General features: G+C 40.8%; 1 protein-coding gene across 3 annotated transcripts; it reads right to left on the bottom strand.

Annotated features, from left to right (window-relative positions):
* Positions 1 to 1,519: 1,519 nt before the first annotated feature.
* Positions 1,520 to 19,710, bottom strand: PCNX4 (pecanex 4). 3 transcript variants are annotated; one of them, XM_005149627.3, is made up of 11 exons: positions 19,514 to 19,710; positions 12,975 to 13,701; positions 11,193 to 11,372; positions 10,587 to 11,101; positions 9,651 to 9,751; positions 9,381 to 9,503; positions 8,766 to 9,129; positions 6,059 to 6,162; positions 4,574 to 5,610; positions 3,977 to 4,163; positions 1,520 to 3,615 (listed from the first exon to the last, which is right to left on the bottom strand). In XM_005149627.3, the coding sequence occupies exons 2-11, from the start codon at positions 13,661 to 13,663 to the stop codon at positions 3,364 to 3,366; spliced, it is 3,552 nt and encodes a 1,183-aa protein (XP_005149684.2). In that variant the 5' UTR covers positions 13,664 to 13,701; positions 19,514 to 19,710; the 3' UTR covers positions 1,520 to 3,363. The 3 variants fall into 3 exon arrangements, with proteins under 3 accessions (XP_005149684.2, XP_030905293.2, XP_030905292.2); XM_031049433.2 differs by having other exon boundaries at positions 10,587 to 10,726; XM_031049432.2 differs by lacking the exon at positions 11,193 to 11,372.
* Between the last annotated feature and the right edge of the window lie 1,860 nt (positions 19,711 to 21,570).

Below are 21,570 nucleotides of genomic sequence, written 5' to 3'. Positions count from 1 at the left end.
AATAAAACAACAATCTGTTTAGAATTTGACACTTTCCAGCTACAGCAAAGAGTAAGCCAAAAGTGATGTTTTCAGTGTGACACTCAACAAAGATAGAAACAACTGTCTAGGGACAAAATTAAAGACTAATGAAGTGACAAGGATCTAGTCTCACCTTCTTCTGGGAAAGAGAAAGGTTCAATTCGCATGCTGTTGTTTGTGGAACACGCTAAGGAGGCAGTAGCAAGTCTGCATGACAAAATGCAGTGCCTAAATACAACACACATGCTTTTGTCTCCATGCCCTAATCCACAGAAGATGTGGCAGCACTGCACCCTACAGATGGCTTGTTTGCAGTCTACATCCAGGTTTTTCTGCTTTTCCTTTCCCAAACAGCATGAACCTTTGTGCCCAGGGGGGAGCTCACTTCTCATGCCTGAGCTGAGGCCAGGTGCTGCTGGACACATTGAGCACAGACCTGCTGTCATGGACCATGCTGTGATCACCACCAGTCTGAGAACAGAGATGACGGGAAGCAGTGGATGACAAAATTACCTGTTAAGAGAGGAAGCTGATGTTCAAGGAAAATTCCAAAAGCAGAAACTTTCCAAAAAGAACAAAAGCATTTGCAATTTGCAAATATTACCTCCCTAACACTTCATGCCACTAAACTGATTCCTGTTGCTTTATGGTACACAACTGGGACAAAGGCAGTCTCCAATACTTAATGGTTTTTTTTTTGTAAAGGTGTAAAAAAAAGGGTGAAAATCCTCCAGTCAGGATTTTAAACTGGTTCTCCAAAGCCATGATGAAGTCTCCTCCTTACCTCTGTGTGATGAACATTGCAACCTCTAAAGCAAGCAGATGTTCATGAGAATTAAGTAAAGCTGATGCACATACCTCATTAGAAAACAGCGGTTTCCAGTGGTTACATGGGAGAACAGTGGAGTGGGCTGTTGTCAGCTTGGTCCTAGACACTGAGTCCAGCACTAGTACTGCGTTGGTAATCTAAAGTGCAGCATGTATGAGAGAGAAGGCCAGGTTTGAAGATGCTCTAAATTCCTGATAAATAAATGCTCCAGAACAAAGCAGAAACAGTTCAAGAACACACAAACAAAACAGTATGTTTAACAGGGGCACCTGGCTGCACGTATCTGTGATACAGAATAAGAGGCTGTAACTTGTGTTTGTGCCAAAATAATCTGAAGAGGGTTCCAGAAAGTCATGCCAGTCGAATTCATACTGTTGCAAAACACACTGGAAAATGCAAACTGGACACACTGCCTGTGACAGCAGGGCCCAGGATGTTACACTGCACTGGAGCCTGATGCCACATTCCCATGCACAGACGGGAATTTTGCACATTTCTAAGTCTGTTCCTCCATATGGTACCAACCGGGATCTCTGCTGGAACACCAGGGCCAGTTACCAGCAATGCTCTTCAAGTAGTTTGGGTACCAGATGGAGAGAACCAGAGGAAAACAAGAGGAAAGGATAACAGCACACTCCATTTTTTTCTCAATTAGTTTATTCAGTTTACAGAAGAGAAAGAATGAGGGTTGAAATACAGCTACCTTCAAATGAAAGACTGCTGCTGCAAAGAAAAAAAGGTAATAAAATTTTCTGTGACCGTACAGAAGACAAGTAAGAGGCTTACACAGAGGCAGGGAGGTTCAATTAGATTTAGGAAAAAACAACTGCTGCAAGAACAGCAGCAAAGAAGTGGAGTGAACTACTTGATGAGTTCATGATACTCCTGGTATTGGAAGTTCTAAATCTTGTTATACATTTCCCACAAGTAGCTCCTTTTGAGCAGGAGCTGAAATGGGAGCTTTCGAAAAGCCCTTCCAGATCGGCTTCCATGAGTCTCTATTTCTAGATAGAGCTCATGGCCAAGCAAGGTGATTTTTGGTTACCAGTGCTTTCTTATTTACACTCCTGTATGCCAGACAATCACATTCTAAAAGCTGCTTACACTAATGTTTGGTGTGGATTTCATCCTGTACCTCAGAGTGCTATACCATGGAGTTTGACAGGGGTTTCTTTACCACCTCTGAAGTCCACTGCACCATCTGCATGTTTTGAAAAAATCATCTATGGTTACTGATCTAAAGAGCAGCAAACAGCTGAGTACACAGTTCTGTGACAAATGTTACCTGATACAAAAACGTCTTAAAGGTGAGGAGTCATAAACATGCTCCAGATAATACAACACTGGGTGTTCTAAACCAGTACTAGTTCAGTTATGGAGCAGATCTGATTTATATTGATTCTACAGGTTAAAGACAGACAACGACCTACATCCCAGGCAGCACAAGCAGCAGTAACTACACTGTAACTACCAATCTACAGAGAAAACACTTACCTGCTAATGACTGGTGGTAACAAACAGGGTAAATGAGCCACTGGAGAGATGACCCAGACCTGTTTTCAAGGAGCCCTGTAATGTTACAAACCAACTACCAAATGATGTTTTAACCTGTGGCAAGGTTAAAAAAACTAAATTACTTCTGGCACGGACAGCTGCATTTCCATCCTGCCTCCCGTTATCAAATTCTTGCAGTGTTTGTGGAAGACTGGTTAGTGCTGTGGAGTAGGCTGCAAACAACATATACACCCACCCACACACCACACATATATATATAAAATATATGGATATTGGAAGAAGAAATAAAGTTAATGCATTTGGCCTTAAATTCCTTCCCTCCCCTAATTATACGTTTACTTCATCAGTAGGTCACACAGGTTAACACAGTGTGCATTCCGACACATTAATATACAAATTCTCTTTGCCCCCAGAACAAGTACTTTGGTACAAATCGTCCTTCACAACTCACTTTGTTAAAGCACAGAGATAACTTACTGCAGCCAAGGAAGATCAGCTGAAGTCATATATTATAACAAACGCTAAAACTAAACTCAGTACAAAATGGCAAGAATAAAAAAAAATCATATAAATAGTTGTATGTACACCTTGGTTACCAACTCTGTGGTTGATGGTACTACAATGAGCTGTAACCTGTCAGTGCAAGTCACCTGTCTTGAGAAGAAGAAATAAAAATACACCAGAATGCACTAAAAAATAGTTAATGATCAGGATTATGCTGCTCTTCTCTAAACTGGAGAAGAGAATTTCAGCATCTCCTGGCTCATCAGCCACACATGGTGTCTCACATGTTCCAGCAGCCAGAAAAGTATTAAAAATTCCCTGCCTGCCAAAGGTCCTGGCTAGCACCACTTCTGTGCAAATCATGTACACTGGCTTGGCACTGCCACCCAGCGCCACTGCGAGAGCAGTGTATAAATGTTACACAAACACTGGATTCCCAACATGCAGATGGCAAATACAAAATAACAATTAAAAAAGAAAGTGCTACTGACATTCTAGAACAAAGGCAGATGCAGGAGTTCAGAGGAATACACGGGGTAGCCAAGAGGTGGGTCTGCAGCTTGCACAGTCAGGTTTCGAAGCAGGACAGGGTGTGCTTGGATGCTGTAGCGTTCTTCATCATCATTTGTAGCATACAGCAGCTCCCAGGACAGATTTGCCCACTGACCTCGGACAGCTTCGTCATTAAGTTTTCCCACTTGTACTAGCAGCTCCTGAAGCGTGAGAACTCGCCCAGTGTAAATTCCCTGTAAGAACAAACAGATCAAAACATTCAGCACTCAGTACATTCTCCAAGCATTTTGGTTCTAAAGCACTAGATGAAGCTTTAGGGCTACATACTATGAGTATCATCCCTTTAAAAATGGCAAAGTGTGTAAACTAGTCTCCTCGCTTCAGTTCTTCAGTCTAGAAAGATAATCAGGAAATATAGCTGCATCTGAAGAACAAAGCAGTGTGAGCTTTCAACAGCGGTGATATGAACTCCTCTCCAGTATGAACTTGAACTTCTTTGCCCAGCCTTCATGTTTTGGAACACACAAGAAAAAAACACAAAAGCGGTGGGGAAAAAACCCCAAACTCCTGTTTACTAGTAATTTTTCTGCTTACCATGTTTGGGTCATGCCCCAGTGAAAAAAGGTATGGCTTTTCCTGAAGAACTGCTTGCTGCCACTCCAGATCTGATACCAGTCCAATGTACCAATCGTTCTCATATTCTTCCAGATAGTTAACCAGCTCTTTGAAGTTCTCAATTGGACCCAGGCTTGCTTTGTCAACCATCAGCTTAAAGGTATATCTGGAAGATACCGGAAGTCATACTTTAAACTTAAACATAAACATACTTAAACATCTTTCATTCACCTCAAATGCTGTTCCTGCTCCCTGATAATGGAAAGTGCCAAACATCTGACTCCATCACAATTTTCTTAGATTATGGGGAGAATGAAAATGGATTGATTTTTCCCCACTTAACACAGCGAATTTCCAGGGCTGGAGGCAGCTTCTGCAGGGAAGGGAGGAAGGAAAGAATCTCCATATCCCTCTCTCCAATGCCTGGAGCTACAGGCACTATTTATTTGGGAAGAAGCTACAAATGTATTTAAACAACAGGATTTTAATATGAACTACTCTTAGTGAAGTGTTATTTACTTTTACAGTGCAGGACTCTATAATAATTTTATAATCTGAGGGAATGTTTTCTTTTACCTGAATGCTTTTAATGCAAGTTGGAAGAGCTCTGGTTTGCTGGTTAGCCAGTCCAAACCAACAGACCATGGAATACCACCAGTGTATGCTCTGAACACATGGCTTGGGGCAGGCACGGTGTTATCCAGTCCAAACAGACCAAAACAACACGACAATACTCCATGAATGTATAAGTCTTTCAAAGCTTTATCTTTCATAAGGGCTTCAGGTAAATTGTAAGGCTTTTCTTTCAGATGAAAGAAGTCCAGCTGACTCAAAATGAAGTGGTACCATTCTTCTGGAAACCTCTGCCTCATTTCATTTACTTTGGAAGGTGGAACCGGGGCTGTTCTCCATTCTTCGGGGATGCTCAATAGCTCTGAGTAAGAGCAACTAAATTCAACCCGAGGTAAAACTTCTTGCTGTTTCCCTTTGTCTACAGCAGGAAGCCCGAGCACAACAGCCCTGTATAGTTTGTCTTCTGGTGACATTTCCTGTGGGATGCCCTGGCCCCGTGTTTCTACAGATCCTGGAATAGACAGATGTACTTTTGGTATATCTCCCAATGGCCCAGGCTCTTTTCTGTCCTTCATTCTGCCACTGGGTTCAAGGTCAAAAATATCACTATCATCAGTCCAGTCCTCAATTGTATCAACACTAAAGCTATCTTCTTCCTTCGGAGCACTGGATCTTTCTACTGCACCTTTACGCTGGTTTTCTGAAAATGATCCTTTTTTGCTCTTGTTGGCACTGCCTGGGCTTTCCCATGTTTTTGATTTTTTATAACAATACTGAACAAGCATCCATACAAGCACCTTAATGAAATCATCTTTCAGATGCTTTAAATTCTCATGAGAGTCAATTATTCCAGATAGCACATTTCTGGCATCAGAATACAGCCGCACGGGTAGAACAGTACAAGGAGTTAAAATGTGTCCAAAATGGTGATTAGGAGAGAGAATCTTTGTGTGCTCCTGATGTTCAAAGGCCATTTCAAAAATTTCATCGACTCTGTGAGCTTCAGCTGCATGACAGGATGTTTCCTGCAATTCTAACCCCTAAAGCATAAACAAAAATAATTTGGTTTTAGCCTTCACCAGTTCATATCCTTAAATGCCAGCAAGCTGGTTTCTTGCAGCAATTTTTTTTCTGAAGAAGATACATTCCATTGTCAGTATTTCCACAATTGAACCTACAAATCTAACTAGAGATAATAGTAATAGCAAAGCATTCATTACAATAATAGACCCAGCTTAGTATCTAAAAATAAAGAAACCTTCACCTCAAACAGATCTTATTAGCCAGCTTATTAATGTGTCACAAACTAGATAATAACAAAATTCACACCTGTTAAGTGCATATCAGTTGCAAAACTAGTTACTATAGCAATAACCCACATCTTAATCAACTTGAGCATCAGGTTAATTAGTTACACTGCTGACATGTTATACCGCAAAACATCTTTATGATTCAGAAACATTAATGCAGTCCTCAGCATGCAGTTACCTTAATGTTAACCCCACAGTAAGTGAAGCCTTTTTCTAGCACCAATATCCACATCAGTCTGTCCTGAAAGCGGCACAAGTAATGTGATCCAGGTAGAGAGAGACCTAGACAAGGAAAGAAAACAAACAAAACAACTCAAAATCTATGGTATTATTGTGGTATTATATTGATGAAAACTTTTCTACAGGCCAACTGAAGAATTCAATTGCAAACTCAAAATATTTCTGCATCAACATCAAAATCAGTTCAAACCAGCTAAACTACTACCCTGGAATCTTAAAGAAAGTAGCTTCAAAGCTCAATCTTGCAATTGCAGTGCTATGTTTGAAAAAGTCGTGGAAAACCTGGAACCCCTCCAAACTGCAGGACTACAGGATCCACACTGCACTCTGGTTAAGTCACGTCACCCTCAGTTCCCTTTGTAGAGATGACTTTAATGGTTAAAGACCATCTTTGGTTGCATTTCCAACCACACAGTTCCCACTGATGTCACCTAGAGATGTGAAATTCTTATGACTGCCAAACACATTAAAGAATCATCATGGCACATGAGTATCTTAACAGTCCTATTTGCTGTGGAGCATGACGTTCATTTGTTAGGGAAGAAATAAAACTGCAACTCAAAGGAATTTGTTACCTACACTACCAGTTCCTAAACTGACTTGTCTATATTCTGGAATGATTAGAAAATATCCCTTAGGATGTGAAATCCAGAGTGTAAATCATTCTTTTCAAGAGTCAGCTTACCAGTGACACAATATAACACCCATTTTATGGATACATAAATAGAGGCAAAGCAAGAGCACCTGCTAATCTTTAAAGATGTGTGAATTAGCAGCATACACATTGAACACTAACAGTAGATACAGTAGAAATCATCTGTAGTCTTTCTGAAATACCTCTGTGTGTGGGAATAAATCTGATGCCACTGTATTGTTTGACATCACCAAAAGTACAGCCACACAAAATAAACTGGAATTTGACATCAACTCCTGAACAATTTCAGATCACACAAAGTAATTGGTACTCAAAACCCCCACATCCTGGCTCTCATTGTAAAAATCAGATAACACATGTCAAAAAAAAGGTACTTTTTTTCTCTTCTATCTATTTCAGTAGAAGTGCAATGCCGAACTTCCTAGCAACTGGTGTATTTCTTAAGTTATCCCTACTGTCAGCTTCTCCAAAACAATGGTGCTGTTTTTAAGCACTCCATTTGCTGCCAGTTTATGACCTATTTCTGCTGTCTCTCTTATCCAAGTGACCACTCAATTGCACAGAGAATTTTAGATTTAGAATGTTGTAAGATGAAATCAGTGAAACCAACCATTAAGCTGTAGTTAAAATTTAAGTAACCTTTTCTATCCCACTGAGCTAATGAAGTGCATTTTCTTGCTAAGATTTTGCAAAGATTTTAATTATTTTCTTGCTAGCTGTTAAAGCTACTAAAACTACTTTACACAGAAAAAAGGATGGTTTTAGACACAAAGTGGTACCTCTTCATTTTGAGCTCATCTGAGAACACCACATTTTTTCTTGCTTGAAGACATTAATTCACAGGTTTTCCCATTAAAGAGAAGACTCTCATCCCCTGAAGACTAGTGTTTTAAATTATTTATTCTGGGGCATACATGCCGCCACAGTCATGATGGCTATGGTGTTATGATGGGGATATATATTAAAAATGTGTATATATTGAAATTATGTATAGATATAAGATACATAACATATATATATATATATATATAAAAACCATACCTAGGTTTCTATATGCAGTAGACAAACTGAAGTGTCTCTTCTTTAGAGAAGAGTTTCTTAGCTTTATTTTTTAATACCTTTCTCTACACCAGTAGTCTTCAGAAAAATGTCATTAAGGTTCATTTCCACTCCCTTCAAGTATTAGTCCATTTTTCTAGTCACAGGTCATTTTCTAAGAGGCTTATGTAGATATTTACCCCTTGTCTAAGAATCAGAATTCCAGAATACCAGGTTGGAACGGATCTCAAAGATCATCTGGTCCAACCTTTCTGGGCAAAGCATGACCTAGACTAGATGGTCTAGCCACCTGCCCAGCCAAATCTTAAAATGTCCAGTGTTGGGGAATCCACCACTTCCCTGAGGAGATTACTCCAGTGGCTGATTGTTCTCATTGTGAAAATTTTCCTTCTAATGTCAGATCAAATCTCTCTGGGAGTAACTTTATACCTGAGAATGTCCATTACACCTTGCCTTTTCCATGTGTCTCCTTGTAAAAAGGGAGTCTCCATCTTCTTTGTAGCCACCCTTTAAAAAGTGGAACATGGTGATAACGTCTCCCCTGAGCCTTCTTTTCTTTAGACTGAACATCTTGGTTCTTTGGTCAAGAGAATGTGATTTATTCCCTCCAATTAGGTGGGATGAATGCATACTATTCTTTTTTATTCTGTATAAAATAATTAGGACTGATACCATTTCATCACCATTTAATTTCTCCTATTTCAGTGATAAACTAGAGGTTGTTTGATTTTTTTTAAATAACGTAACAAATGGAGATATGAGAAGGATGAAAGTACTCTCTTTCTCCTCAATTGAACAATCTCTGAACATCAGCTTTAACCTATGCTGTGAAATGTGGTTTAAAAAGATGCTATGAATCTCCTGGTCTTCAGTAAAATTGTTCCCTAAAACATTTAGCTCCATTCCTTTACAGTGTTGCTAGTGTACCTACCTAGGCTCCCGGCTGCTAGTGCAGACTGCAGAGCAACTGCCAGACTCGGAACCATCTGCTGGTAGTACACGGTATCGGAGCAAACACATGCTGTAGTGCCCACAGGTCCCGGCCAGCTTCGGACAGGCCTGGGAAATCCGATCAAAAACACTGGTAATGTGAACAGCGGCAGCAGGGGAGAAGAAAGGAGTGCAGAGATGGCAATGAAGGTCAGCAGGATTGGGAAGAAAACGACATTGAGTGTGATTAAGGTGGCAGTGGATTTACGGCGTTGTTTTTTCTCCGTCCATGATGTCAAAAGAATAGCAATGGCAAACTGCAGCTTTGAGACAAACTGGAGCAGTCGATCCCGTAGGATGCCAACCTGCAAGATATATACAACAAGAATGTTTATTTGTATCCTGTATCATAATGTATTCAGCACTGCCAAAGCTGCCTTATCAACACTAATTTAAAAAAATGAAGCATGATTATCACTGACTGGTGTTAGACTTTATGGTACACAGTTTTTTAGCTTCTATTTGCTAGGTTCTGGACTCTAATTCTCTTATAGGGGAGGGCAAGGAAACAAAGGCTGTGACAACTATCAGCTCAGATTTACATTATGACAATTACCAGCAAGAGTCTGATTCCTGTATCAAGGTTCCTGTTCCACCAGAGGTCTGGATTAAACACGAACATTTGTGCTACTGACACAACCACTATGTCCATTAGGGCATTTTCTGTATTCTGCCAGACCTAAATAGAGATACATTAGACATACATTTAAAAATATATTTATCTATCTCTGCTTTCATGACCTGGAATATTCCTTCCAAGTCACCTTAATATTTAAATCACATACAAGAGAATTTCTTAGGCTAACGTATTTAAAATTCAAATTACCATCCTAAATATTCTTGTGAATCCAAGGCAAACAGACACAGAATGAAGATTCTGTAGCGACCGGTCTAGTGCCAGAAATGCTATCATAGCAAAGGGAGACACTGTAATTAAAATAAAACAATCATTGATTTCCTTTCAAATCCATAATTAAAAAACACAGAGGTAAACAGTCTTATTTCAGAATGGAAATCTTAGCATAAAAAGAGGACTCTTCCCTCCATTATTACAACTCCTCTTTGTACTACACTTTGAGGCTATCAGACAGTATATTTGCGCTAATGGCCTGAGATGGCAAAGATTTATATTGATGCTTAGTTGTTACTTGCTATTCTTTTTTGTTGTTGTTTCCCCAAGAGAACAGGAAGACTTGAACAAGTAAAAAACAACAAACATGGGAACAGCACTTATCAATACACTTCCCCAAACTGGTCCTTCTTTATGAAATTAAATAATTCAGATCAAAACTTAGTTCCCCCAAAGTAGATATGTTTGTCCCTAACTATCAGAAAGAAGACTGTTCTTTTTACTAGTAAGTTGTAAGAACCAAGTCTTCAGTCACCTTGAAGATTCTCAACTGCTTCCAAGTGGCTTTTACAAAGATCTATAGGAGCCATTTTTTCAAAAGTGAGTACTGATGTTATTCATAACTAAAGCTCCTTAAAAGGCCTTGGTTTCCAAGCTGGACTTTTTAAAAGCTCAAGTTTTTTGGCTTACCCTTTAAAAAAGGAATAAATAATACATCACTGACCACTTTTAAATATCCTGATCCAGTAATTTCAACCTCAATGCACAACTGAGTAAAACATCAACAAATATTTCCATCTATTTGTTTTTTCTCAGGTCATTCATAGAATCTTGCACATACAGTAATTCTAGTGTTGTTTCAATCTTCCTACAAGCATTATCTAACAAACAACAGACAGTGCGTATTCCTACCTAGTGTTAGCAAAATCCTCCTGACAACACCAACTTTCATTAGCCTTCTTTGCTTCTCCATGAACACAGTCACAGTCCTGACATCCTTTGGATAATAGGGGTTTCGGAAGACTCCAAACAAGTATACTCTCTGAATCTCTCTAAGAATCCACATAATTATAAGTAATATGATCAGAATGTAACTTGCTATTGCCTGAGGACTGCCTTTGGAAAATGACGAAAAGCCTGCAAACTGATGCAGCAGGCTAGCTTCTATGAGAGCAAAAGTCAACACAGTCAAATAAAAAATAAATTCCCTCCACCCAAATTGTATTCTAAGACCTCTGTGCATATTTTTAGATTTTCTGGAGGCTAAATGGCTGACCATGGTGTGTTTGAAGGCAAAACCAATCTCGCTTAGGTTAAGACTCAGTATGAACCCAAATCCAGTCATGAAGAGGATCACACCGAGAGTGCTGGGAATGAAATACGATGCTATTGCTGTTCCAGCAGAAATGAGAAACATTACTAATAACCTGTGAAGGAGAAAATAAAAAAGATTTGCTTGAAAAGAAAAAGGTTATAAACAATATTGATATATTTTACAATTATATAAACAACATTTACTTTGTGTTACTTGACATAGGTGAACCTCCTAGTCCAAACGCCAACAGTTGTTCCATTCCCCATAGAAAAAGTGCATCAAGCGGGGGCAGAATTCCCATTGCCCAAAAGAATGGCAGAAAGAGAAATACAATGTGTAAAATCTGGTTTGTCTGTTCTAGAATGGGTGCGTTGACAGCAAACCTGGATAAAAGAATCAAACAGAAGAGTATTTGACTTCTGTGAAAGAAATACAACCAATGTGTGGGAAGACTTTTTGAGTACTACAGCAAATCCAGAAGTATAAACACTGCATATTCAATCTACAAAACCTCAATTATTATCTTTTACAAGCAAAAATAAGGACATACATTTATGCTTGGGGCAGTAATATGCCAATTAGAACACCAGAACACAGGCTAATTTTTCATTCAATAGATTTGAAGCCTTCCCTTAACTCATCTGCATAACCTGACGTAAGTATCGTAACAGTTTTGATACTGTTGTGATAATACACTCAAGAAATACTTGTGCAAAAAGGCTTTCAGAATTACAGAATTACTGAAGTGAAACTTTATGCAAGTCCAAGGCCCAAGAGGTAAGCCTTAACTCTGAGAAAACTGGCATGTTGCCTGTGCATCAAGGGATAAATTCTCTTTAGGAATATAAAACATTATTTTCTGCATAAAACTATTGAAATATTCCTGTAAAAATACAAACATCAGTATTAGAAATCTGCATAAATTCTAAGTCATATATGGTTTACCAGCTAGCTACTTAAGTTAAAGGTAATATATTTGGTTTCTGTCTAATTCTTAATAAATAAATAAGCAAGCTTTAAAGGAATTTTGTCATGAATTTAAATAATGTCTGAATTTTCTCCTCAGGAAATTAAAAGAATTTGGGGTCCAAGGCCACAGGTATACTACTGAGACTATGATCTGAGGCAACTAGGGTAAAACTGTTAACAAAGAAATCTCCAAATGCAAGGCAAGTAAAATCAAACATGCCTTTTTTTTTTTACATGCATTTGAAGTGCCTCAACCATAAAATATGCATATGACAAAGTGATATAAATATCACCTGACAGGGAGAAGGAATGCATAGAGTAAATCTAAAAAATTTCGCTTTAAGAGATTCTACAAAAACTTCATCTAAGACACTCATCTGAGAAGTGGAAATATAAGTCTCCTATTTGCAGACCGACATAGTTCTTGTATATTACAAAAGCATTTAAAAATCCAAGTTCAAAATCCATATAACAAGATATAGCAATATTCACATTTGCTTATCCATTAATTGAAACCAAATTCACACTCCTTTTTGTCTGTAGTTTAAAAGCCTCTGCAATCACTTTGCAGAGACTAAATTAGAAAATATTCCAGGATGAAACCTGGCTAAAAACCCAGCAGTCCTGAAGTTTGTGGTGTTTAGATCTATGATTCCAGGTCAGCAACATGTGTTTTCAAAACACATGCTTTAAAAGCATGTTGATGTAAATGCTCTGGTACAAAAACACTGAAACTGACACAGTAGGAGATAATTTTAGTTGTCCCCTACTTAGAAACTGCTCTAACCACTCTTCTTAATTTACATGGAATGCTATAAAAATTTAAGAACGACTTTTCATGCACAGTGTAATGCCTCAATTTTTACCATATATTCTCCTTGCTTCTTTCTCTGGAGTTTCTACAGTTGATGAAAATACCAAAATTGATTTTCCTCAGAAGAATAATTTCATTTTTCTCACCAAAAATACATGAAATACCCATTACTTTAATTAGCTAAATGCTGCATTAGGTTTACCTGTGTGCAAGATCCACTGCAATAAAGACAAAAATGTAGAAAGGTCTCATCAGAGCAGTGATTTCATAAGTGTCCAGTGCTTGGAAAGTAGCTGTTTCAGTAGCTGTATTTATGATTAATGAATACTCTCCTATACATATAGTGAGCCATCCAAATACAAAGATCATAACAGTTCCTCCAATGTTGCTATAAAGCAAGGTTATTCTGTTTGGCAGCAAATACCAAGTTCCCAACCCACACAATACCCCTGCCAGAAGGGAATGAAATACGGTGTTGATTATATACTTCTTGCCAGGAATAATAAATTTTACTGTCTCTGAACCTATACAGCTGGAAAATTCAAACTCATCTTCATCTGTTAGGGTATTCTGAATTTGCATTCTTTCTACTGTCACTGTTTTCTGCTTTGCATATAGATTTGTCATCTGAAGAATAAGTGCAGTAACAAACATCAGTCCTCCTGAGAGTGCCGCGGTATAGTAGTCTTTCATAATGCCTAATTGGTACAAAAGTGTTCCTACTCCTCCCAAAACCCATGGTATCAAGAAAAGAATAATCTGATTCACATATATGTAAGGAGGGGCACAATAGCCTAATTTAAACCTGGGACCTCCCAGCACAGTCTGTGGAAAGCGCTTCAAGAAGAACTCCTGTTTGTAATCATTCAGCAGAGGTACATCTGGACCCATTCTTATTACTCAGGAATGCTGGATAAATATCATTTTTCCTGTAAGAGAACAGAAGGAAAAAGAAGGAAACATTACTGAGTCTGGAACTCAGAACTTACCCAGGGGATTATTTTGTGCTATCTTCAATTACCAAGTTAGAGTGGAATTCTGACATGTTAGTGTTAGACATCATCCGAAAGCACCCATAGAATCTGCTACAACTCCAAAGCAAACACTGGAACTGGAAAAAGACTCTATTTTGAAATGTGAACATGTGCTTTAATCTGAAGTTTCAGGCAACAAATAAAGCATATAGTCTGCTCTTGGGAGGTAATAAAACAAACTCATTTCCACACCACAAAACTTTCCTAAAAATGAAATTTTCTTCCATCTGGTCTAGTTCTAATCATACCTTGACGTAGACCTCTAGTTCCAATTAATCCTGGTAAGGATCACCATATACAAACAGAAGAATCAGTGATTTCAGTAAACAGCCATGTGAGCGTGTCCTGCATTCAGTCATGAGTGGCAGGGTGTGTGGGACTGTATGGGCAAATATCTAGTCTACTGGGCCCCTCCCGTGCTTTGGAAGTGTCAGAAATGGAAGGCAGCTGTATTGAGTCCCCGACAAGTTGCAGAAACTGCTGAAGGAGAGGGTGAATCGAGTCGGTTTGCCGAGGTGAAAGCCATCCAGATGGCTTTAGACATTGCTGAATCTCTATACTGACTCATGGATGGTGGCAAAAGCCATGTGGGGGTGGTTGCAGCAATGGAAGCAGAGCAACTGGCAATGCAGAAGTAAACCCGTCTGGGCTGCTGCACTGTGGCAAGATATCACTGCCCAGGTGCAGAAGCTGGTGGTGAAGGTATGCCATCTAGATGCCCATGTACCCAAGAGTGAGGCCACTGAGGAACACCTGAACAACCAATAAGTGAATAAAGCTGCTAAGATTGAATTGGCTCAGATGGATTTAGATTGGCAACGTAAGGGTGAATTATTTTTGGCCCAGTGGGCCCATGACACTTCAGGCCATCAGGGAATGGGATGCAACATACAGATGGGCCCGTGATCAAGGGGTGGATTTAACAATGGACACTATTGCCCAGGTTACTCACAAGTGTGAAACATGTGCTGCAATTAAGCAAATCAAATGGTTAAAGCCTCTTTGATATGGAGGATGATGGCTGAAGTACAAATATGGGGAGGCCTGGCAGATCAATTATATCACGCTCCCACCAACCCGCCAAGGCAAGCACCATGTGCTTACCACTGCGGAAGCAACCACCAGATGGCTGGAAGCATACGCTGTGCCCCATGCCACTGCCCGGAACACTATCTTGGGCCTTGAGAAATAGATTTTGTGGTGACATGGCACCCCAGAGAGAACAGAGTCAGACAATGGGACCCATTTCTGGAATAACCTTATAGACATTTGGACCAAAGAACATGGCATTGAGTGGGTATATCACATCCCCTACCATGCATCAGCCTCTGGGAAAATTGAACAGTACAATGAGCTGTTAAAAACTACACTGAGAGCAATGGATGGTGGGACTTTCAAACACTGGGATACATACTTACCAAAAGCCATCTGGTTGGTCAACACCAGAGGATCTGCCAACAGGGCTGGACCAGACCAGTCAGAACTTTTACATACTGTTGAAGGGGACAAAGTTCCTGTGGTCACATAAGGAATTTGCTGGGAAAGGCAATCTGGGTTATTCCTACTTCAGGTAACAGCAAACCCACTCGTGGGATTGCTTTTGCTCAGAGACCCAGATATACCTGGTGGGTAATGCGGGAAGATGGAGAAGTCTGATGTGGACCTCAAGGAGATTTGATTTTAGGAGAAAACAGCCAATGAACTCAACTATATGCTGTTGCCTGCTATGTAATACTTTTATAGCCCACCAACTAGATGTCTTCAGATCACCAGTGGATGGCCCTGACTTCCCTCCAACCATCATTCCAACAAAGAACGAACTCTGATGAAACCAGATGACTTCTGCAGTATCATCAGCAGGCAACAACCCAACACTGCACACAGCCTCTCCTGCTCTAAAAGACTGTTATAAGAGATGGAGCCCGACATCATGGACCAGATGAACTCAGCAGCTTTATAGGGATTGGTCTGTGCACTAAGGAATGATCTCTCTTTCTCTCTTTGTGTGTGTGCAGATGGAGATAAACATATATATATATATATATATATATATATATATGTATATATGAGACAAAAGTGATGGTATATTGAAAAATGTGAGATCTGAGCATGATGTGAATGGTACGGAATAAGGGGTGGATACTGTCCTGGGTTCAGCAGTAGCAGTCATTTTTCTCCTTCTTAGTAGCTGGCATAGTGCTGTGTTTTTGACTTTCAGCCTGGGAACAGCGTTGATAACACCAATGTTTTTAGTTGTTGCTCAGTAATGTTTACTCTGACCAAGGACTTTGAGTCTCATGCTCTGCCAGGGAGGAGGGGAAGCCAGGAAGAAGCAGAGACAGAACACCTGACCCAAACTAGCCAAAGAGGTATTCCATACCACAGCACATCATGCACACTATATAAACTGGGGGCAGTTACCCAGAAGGGTTAGATCACTGCTGGGGTCAGGCTGGGTATTGGTCGGAGGGCGGTGAGCAGTTGTATTGTCTTCCCTTGTTATTTCCTTATCATTATTATTACTGGTGGTAGCAGTAGTGGTTTGTGTTATACCTTAGTTACTGGACTGTTCTTATCTCAACCCGTGGGAGTTACATTCTTTCAATTCTCCTCCCCATCTCTCTAAGAGCAGGCAGAGGAAGTGGAGGGAATGAGCAAGCGGCTGTGTGGTTCTGTGCTGCTGGCTGGGCTTAAACCACGACAGAGTGCAAGAATACAGCCACACTGAGGTCCCCATAAAAAGCAAAACCTTATGAAATAAACTAGAAAAAAAACCCAAAACCAAACACCAAAACCCCAAAATATTAGTAGAAACATTAAAAACCGTTTTCCACATCAGCATTTTCACTATTCTCCTTACACAGCCTAGCTGCAGAACAGGGTCTCACTGTACTAAGTACTACACAATGCGTAAAATAAACAGTTTACATTCCACTTCCTAAAACATATAAAATAAAAAAATAAACACAATACTTGTGAGTTTTGGTCGAATTGGCATACATGCTTCTATATGACAATGGACAAAGCTGAAAAAAGGAAATAAAATAGATACCTGTAGCTATTTACTATGAATCATCAAATAGAAAGCAAATATGAATATTCATTTAGAGGATCAGGCAATGTAGAAATAATGAATATAAATGGAAACTATGATATTCAAATATTATTTTATTCTTGTAGTCACAAAAGTAAGAATCCATGAATGACAGGTAGAAATACTCAAGCTAAGAAACAGGGTGAAAAAACAGCACAAAAATGCAGTGCTAAAGCACTCCAATAATAATTCTAAGAAAAAGATTGGTTGGGATGCAGTAGATGTGGAAGTACTGAAATTCTGACTTTCTTCTACTGCTCCTGTATAATACGATGAAAATGTACTAGACATAATTGCTGAGATATTAAAAATGAAACATGCGGCTGCCACGGAGCTTCAAAACTACTGTAATCCCTTCTTTCTACAATACCGATTGCATTCAGGTGCTCCCAAGAACAACCTGATCCTTACATTTAAGCAGGTGTCAGTTGTTTGGCTAAAGGTAGAGGCTGGTCATCATGGGACTAAATTAAAAACCAGCACAAGTAAGAGATTAAGGGCCATTCATATGTGTTATCACAACTGGAAATTTGCATTCAGGGTCCACTAAGGCAATTCACTCCACAATGAAAGCAGGGCCCCACAGCCTATGTAACATCTCTCCTTGCAGGCTATGAGTTTTCTATTTCCATTTTGTAATTCCATTCCATTTTGGAATTTTTACACACAGAATAATGAACGCAGAATATTGACACCATTGAAGGTTTTTGGTCATACTATTAAAAGCCACTGAAAGTTTCCTAAAAGAAAGGGAAGGCAGCTCAGTCTTAATGGAAAAGACACATGTTGACAATGGAGAGAGGAATTTATCACAGTCATCTCAGGAATTTGAAAATGTAACAGGGACACACCCAACTAAAACCAAATTTCAAATGCAATTAAAAAGAACAAACCTAGAACAATTCAGCCAATCTTGCTTAGAAACACTGTTTAGATGGGTACCTTAGGCATGAAAATAAGTTGCTGTGAAAGTTACATGAAGTAGAAGATCTGTATGTGCACAAACGCTAGAAGTCAAGTTTTAAAAGAAACAGACCCAAGAGGTGCATAATTTTTCTTGAAAAACAAGTTTTCTGGCATCTTTGTTTTTCTGCTCTAGGAAGGACTATTTTGGTTTCAAGTTCTAGTCTGCGTTTGTGTTTGACTATTTATATTGCTAACAAAAAGTTAACAAAACATTCCCCTTACAGTTTCTGTGTAAACAATAGACATTTTTGTGTGAGACACAAAAAGCTATGCACGTAAACAATATAGTTCTTCTTGGCTATGTTCCAAAGCAAGCCATAAAAAGAACTGCATTTATTTATAAATGAAAATCTCAAGACTGAAGCTCACAAACTATGGAAACGATATCCTCGACTATCCTGGCTTCCAAATAGTCAGGTAGCACATTAGGATGTCAGAAGCACTCCGGAGCGTCTCATTGTGTCTATGCAAAGCCCTAGCAACAAGACTGCACTTGGTGAGCATTTACAGGACCTGGCTTCAATACACATTCCTAACATACAGGACTGGCCTGACTTTGACAACTTGCCTGGTTACCCAAACAATCCACACAACAGTTTGTCATCACCAGCAGGGATCCGTGTGAGATACTATCATGACAATGATGGCAAAAGGACTTAATAACATAATGTAATTTAACAAGTTCCCCCTTTCAATATCCTCTATATGTCCTCATCACAAAAGGGAACAAAGCTAATCTTGCTCAAATTCATGCAGAAGTTCACAGGAGGGCACGAACTTTTGTTTAAACAAACATCATCCTTCACATCCACTGCTGGTGGATCAGCTCAGTGCATTTGGTTTTATTTCAAGCTGATTACAAAACACATGTACAGCTCTCAGCCATCTAAGCTGTTGAAGAACATAGGGTTTAAAAATACTTACCTCGGTGGTCTTCAGGTCTTTTCATGCAACACTAAGCAACGGTTATAAACCACCTGCTAGCATGGGAGGGAGGAATGCCAGCATGGGAGGCATAGGGGAGCCCTGCTCAGACAAACTCTGGTGCACCCCATGCCCACCTGCATGCCAGACATGCACCTCTACTCCATGATTGAAGTACACAGGTGCTGCAGGATGGCTCCAAATAAAAGAGCCAGACGGAGCAGGCTGATGCCCCTCCCCCAAGGATGCTAAGTTTTAGGCCAACACGCTCCATCCAGTTTTGGGAAGAGCATCCCATAACCACCTTTTGGGAAGGGCGGCAGATCACCTTCCCGAGATACCTCTGCACCTTGCCACAGGGGCTCCCACCAGAGCCACTGCGCTTCCCATCCAAGAAATCAAAGTAATCAACGAAGCGCAGCCTCTGCTACTGTCAGCTCCGGAGGGGAAGGCAGGCCGCCACCGGGTCCTCCGAGGCACCCCTGGGAGGGGACAACGCTAGTGGGGACAGGCTGCCTCCCCCAACTGGCCCCTGATTTCCCCCGCACCGCCACTTCCCCACTTCGGGGAGGCCCTGCCGCCTCTCCCTGCTCCAGTGAAGGGCCCTGCGGCGCCCCGGCTCCTGCCGTCCCGGGTATAAGCGAGTGCCTGCCCATGACGGCGACCGGTCGGGGCCAGCGAGAGACAGCCACGGTAAAGAGCCTCTGCGAGGCGGGCACCTACCTCCGGCCCGGGCTCGGAGCAGGTCAGGGGCTTTGCGGGGTGGGGGGAAATGAGCAACGGGGCTGAGCCTGCGGTGGAAGGAAAGATGACGGAACACTCCCCCCCACCCCACGACTGTCCTGAGGGAGTATGAATGGCACAGGCCACAGCCGGACGCTCCTCCTCCACGGTCGTGCCGCCTCCGCCGCGGCGCTGCCGTTGCCGCTGGGGACGGCAGGGTGTGCGAAGGGGGAGGAGGGGGTGGCTAACGGCAGCAGTGAGGCCCGGTATTGCCGGGGCAGCCCTTTCCCGGCTCCGCCCCCTTTTCCCTCGTCTCGGCCAGGGCCGCCATTTTGCCCGCCTGAGGCAGCCGGTGGCAAAGAGTCTCGACAAGGGTCTGAGCCGCCTGTGGGAAATGGCCCCGGCACGCGGGGTGCTGGGCGCCCGCCGGGCGTCTCCTTGGCGGAGTCGGTGCAGGAGCTGCGAGCGGCGGCCAGGACGAGGGCTGGCCGACTTCTCGCTGCACTCACCCTCATGGCAGCCTGGGGCCCGAACCCGGCGGCCCCCTGCTGCCCTGCCAGCGCCTCCTTCAGCAGTACGGGTTTTCACTGCTTGGCTTTCCACACGTAACGGTTGTCCTTCGGTTGTAAAATGAGATGTGAGGCATTTCTCTTGCTGTGGCCTGCCAGCAGGTCCCCGAGGTGAAGAAAAGGGAAGGGTGAATAAAATGCCTGTCCGCAGAGGCGCCAGTCGGATCTTGTGACTCCTGGGCCTTCTCTGGCCATTGGCACGGGTTCTGCCTTCCAGCAGAGCTGCTGTTCGGGTTTGATCCCTCTTCAGCTGATAAGCTTCTCACCCAGACGTCTTTGGTTTCTTAAGTTTCCCAGTGTCCCTCTGAGAGGTAGAATGGATGTTTCAGTGGCTGTTTTTTTCATCACTTCTTAGGTCGTTTTCGTAGGCTTCCCACATCAGCAAAAGTGCAAACCCAACCCAATCGGTCTGTTTCTGTAATTATTTCAACATTAATATGCAACATTCTAATATATTAAAACTTTTAGTACAAATAATCCACAGCATTCTGATTCTAAAATATTCCTTGAATGTTAATGTGTCCTTCTGTGTTTATATGTAGCTAATCCAATATGAGAACAGTGATTCTAGCCACAGGTAGGAGAAAACGCATTCTCAGTTTTCTTCTAGGTTAAATAAACAAGCATTCACTGGCAAATTGGAATGTAAATCCAAATACTGCAATACTGCTTATCCCTTCAAATTGCTCCCATTAAACGTTGAGAATATGTAACAGAGTGAGCATGCTTAATATAATTCATGTCTAATAATACGAAAAGGTATAACTCACTAGATTCATTAGAACACCAGGGTGTGCATGTCTACCTTAATATCTGTGTTACATCAATCACCATATAAATTCTTACAGTTATATTCATTTTAATGTGAATTCCTAGTGTAACACACAGACATGTGCTTAGAATTGATGTAGCACAGATAATAACCATAATGAATACAACTGTAAAAATTTATATAGTGATTCACTGTAATCAGTTCTTACCAGAAGCATCATAGCCTTTTTATAAGCCTGTTAATGTTTATTCTTCAGAAATAATAAAAAGGCAGTTAGATTGAGATATCCAGTGGAAACACTTCCAAAGAAAAATGCTGATTTACTGTATTTTTTTTTTTTAAATGAAGCTCATTGGGGCAGCCTCCTGGAAGACAAATAACAAGTATCTTAAAAAAAAAAACCCAAACATGCTTTTTTTTTTTTTTTTTAGGATCCTTGAGTTAAGATTTACTCACCCTGTCCTTCAAATGTATCTGTTGCAATCCTGTTAAATTTAAGAGTTCATATGTCACAGATATTCCAAGGTAAATAGTGTATCTGTACAATTCAGTAAAGGTCAGTAGCAGGTGTGTACTTTTTGATTGACAAGTGTGATCCTGTCCAAATTTACCAAGTCAGTTACAGTTTTGTAAAGATGATGATTCTTTTCTTGAATAGGTAAATCCTAAATGACAATGCTGGGGGGGGGGGGTGGGGGAAGGGAGGGAGGGTAGGG

This window comes from Melopsittacus undulatus, chromosome 4 (assembly GCF_012275295.1).
Source record: "Melopsittacus undulatus isolate bMelUnd1 chromosome 4, bMelUnd1.mat.Z, whole genome shotgun sequence".
In the NCBI taxonomy this organism is placed as follows: domain Eukaryota; kingdom Metazoa; phylum Chordata; class Aves; order Psittaciformes; family Psittaculidae; genus Melopsittacus; species Melopsittacus undulatus.
This window is presented reverse-complemented; position numbering and strand designations above follow the sequence as displayed.